This window comes from Fukomys damarensis, unplaced genomic scaffold, assembly GCF_012274545.1.
Source record: "Fukomys damarensis isolate Sample0158 unplaced genomic scaffold, DMR_v1.0_HiC HiC_scaffold_3, whole genome shotgun sequence".
Lineage (NCBI taxonomy): Eukaryota > Metazoa > Chordata > Mammalia > Rodentia > Bathyergidae > Fukomys > Fukomys damarensis.
The window spans coordinates 8,444,697-8,447,433 of NW_022900915.1; the positions used below are offsets into that span (position 1 = coordinate 8,444,697).

At 55.6% G+C, this 2,737-nt stretch overlaps 1 protein-coding gene across 2 annotated transcripts in view; it reads left to right on the forward strand.

The window, feature by feature from the left end:
- The first annotated feature begins 252 nt into the window (after positions 1–252).
- Positions 253–2,737, forward strand: part of Csf1r (colony stimulating factor 1 receptor) — a 28,331-nt gene continuing 25,846 nt past the window's right edge. The window contains exon 1 of one of the 2 annotated variants that reach the window (XM_010627159.2): positions 253–435. In XM_010627159.2, coding sequence (XP_010625461.1) covers positions 387–435 — 49 coding nt within the window. In that variant the 5' untranslated portion in view covers positions 253–386. The remainder of the gene's footprint in view (positions 436–2,737) is intronic. The other variant, XM_010627158.2, reaches the window with a different exon arrangement.

Consider the following 2,737-nt stretch of genomic DNA (forward strand, 5'->3'; position numbering starts at 1 on the left):
TGTTACTGACTGACTCGTTACCTGCTCATGCTCAGGGACCCTTGGACATGGTTCCAAGAAGGTGCCCCAACAGCCAGCTCTCTCCAGAATCAGTCTGGCCTTACCCCAGACTCCACCCCTTCCCTTGGGGGTCATGGTTTTGTTTTCTTCTAGACACCCAAGATTTCCAAACTCTGTGGTTGCCTTGCTTAGCTAAAAGGGGAAGAAGAGGATCAGCCCCAAGGAGGAGGAGGAGGAGGAGGAGGAAGAGGAAAACAAGACAAACAGCCAGTGCAGTGGTGAGGAGTGTGTGTCCGTGGTCCCCATCCCTGCGGAGCTCATAGCTGGGACCTGGGTCCCTGCCCACCTTGCAGCCCTGCATCAGCCTGTTGCTTCCCACGGAGGCCATGGGCCCAGAGGCTCTGCTGATCCTGCTGGCGGCCACAGTTTGGCATGGTAAGAGCAGAACAAGGGGCTTTGGTGGGGTGTGACAGAGAGGGCCCGTGAGAAGATCCCGACAGTCACTGCCCCTCTGGGTGACCCCACTCTGTGCTCCCATCTCCCTGGCACTGGACTTGGGTCTGAGGCTATCTGCTCTGGGGAAGCAGTGGAGGGAAAGGAAGGTGTGGGTGGGGTGGAGCCAGGCCAGCCATGGCTGTGGATCTGTCTCAGCTTAGCCATGGACTCACAGAGTGTCCTGAGCAAGTCCCTGATACTCTCAGGTCTGCGATGGTGGTGGTGACAGTGGTGGACTAGACTAGAGCAATGCTTCTGGAACTTTTCTGTGCCTGGCAGAAATTACCTGGGGATCTTATTACAAAGTGGATTGTGATGCAGAAGGTCTCCGGAGTGACTTAGATTCTTTGTTTCTGACAAGCCCTTGGGAGATGCTGGTCCAGCCCTACACTGAGTACCATGAGCGCCTGATGGCTCTCTCAGCCCTGTCAGGCTGTGACGTCAAGGGTCCAGGCAAGGTTTGGCTCAGAAAGGTTCAAAGGGGCAGTGGTCCTTGGTCACTCAGCAGAGGCTTGGGTACGAGGTCAAGGAGAGAGACCAAAGGTTGGCCTGTCTGGCCCAGGGCTCAGGAGTGTGGAACATGGTGAGTGAAGTACAGGGCTAGAGGGGACCTGGGGCTGGCCAGTGAGGGTCTTCCAGCCAGAGCCCCGGAGACCCAGGCTGCTGGGTCTCTGGGTGGGGGCTTCCGCCTCAGGCAGCGGGACTGCTGCAGATTTCCACCTGGGAGGCTGCCTGGCCAGAGGTAAAAGGCTAGGGTGTTTGGCCCGATGAGCGGACAAGCACCGATGAGCTACCTCCATGCTGCGTTGCCCACTTATTCAAGGAGGGTGGAGTCTGGGAGAGAGGAAGGAGGTCCCCATGGGGCAGGTGCACCTGGTCGCTGATGAGGAGACAGCTCACCAAAGGCCTTTCCCTGCCCTAGTCTATCTCACTGGCTTGAGTGTTTCTTCTCTTTCACTGGGGTGTAATTTGCATGCATCAGAAAGCACAGATTCTGAAATGTACAGTTCCGTGAGGTTTGACAAATGCACGTGACCGTGCACTACCAAGATAGACTATTCTCAAAAAAAAATTTCTGGGCTTAATAAAATGAAAAAATTTTAACAACAACAACAAAAGATAGACTATTCTCACCCCCAAAAGTACTGCCTTGTTCTGTGCTTACCCCCAAAATTTGTGTGTATGGCAGTGTGTGTGGGGGGCTCCAGTGTGTAGTTCCAGGGAAAGGAAAAGATGGGGCACAGGGACCTGGAAACCTACGTTTTCAGTCCAGCAGAACGGTGGTGAGTGCGTTGGGTCACGGGGGGGGCGCAGGGGGTACTGAGGGGGGTGAGTGGTGATGTCAGCACCTGCAGGCAGGGTAAGAAGCACTCTCTTGAGGTGAAGAGGGCCTGAGGTGCAGGGTGTGTGCACTGCAGGAGAGAGGTGGACATCAGCACCTCCTGGGAGCTGAGATGGAGGTGTCTGTCAGATGAGGGAAGGGGAGGTGGGCTTGGGCCTTGGGAGACTTGAGGAGCTGAGAGGCAAAGAATGGATACAGGCTCAGAAGCTGAGGCAGGGGATTACAGTCTGATCCCAGCCTAGGTAACTTAGCTACTTAGTGAGATCCTGCCTCAAAATTTAAGAAAAGAAAAGAAAAGGAGACCAGGGTGCGGGGGGGAGGGGGGAAGAGGGGAGTTTTAGCTCAGTGGGAAGGTTCTGGGGTTCAATCCCTGGTACTGGAAAACCAAACAAAAACAATAATGGACAGGATGAGGGGACCTCCATCAGTATTTATCAAGGCCCTGTTCTCAGCCTAGGGAGGGGTGAGGTCTGAGCAGGTTTCCCTCCCCACCAGCCAAGCCACTACAGGAAAGGCAGCGGTGGAAGTGGAGGGTGTCAGCACTGCCCTGCGTGACTTTCCGGGACAACAAGATAGGGTACAAATGAGACCAGTGCTGTTCCCTGACCACATTTCCAGGAAGCCAAAGCAGGGCCCCGGAGCAGGCTGGGGGAGGGGAGGGAGAAGCGGCCTGGGAGACAAGGGCGAGGCAGAGAAGGAGCAAGGGCAGAATCACAGAACCCAGGGCTGGGGGGTGCTCCCGTCAGAGCCGGTGGCTTTCTAGATTAAAATGCTTAGGTGTCAAACTAGCGGGTCCAGAAGGGATACTGCAGCCCAAGGCGGCAGCAGCTGAGGGAGCCCTGGCCTGCACATACTCCCTAACTCATTTCTCTCTCTCTCTCTCTCTCTCTCCCTCCCTCT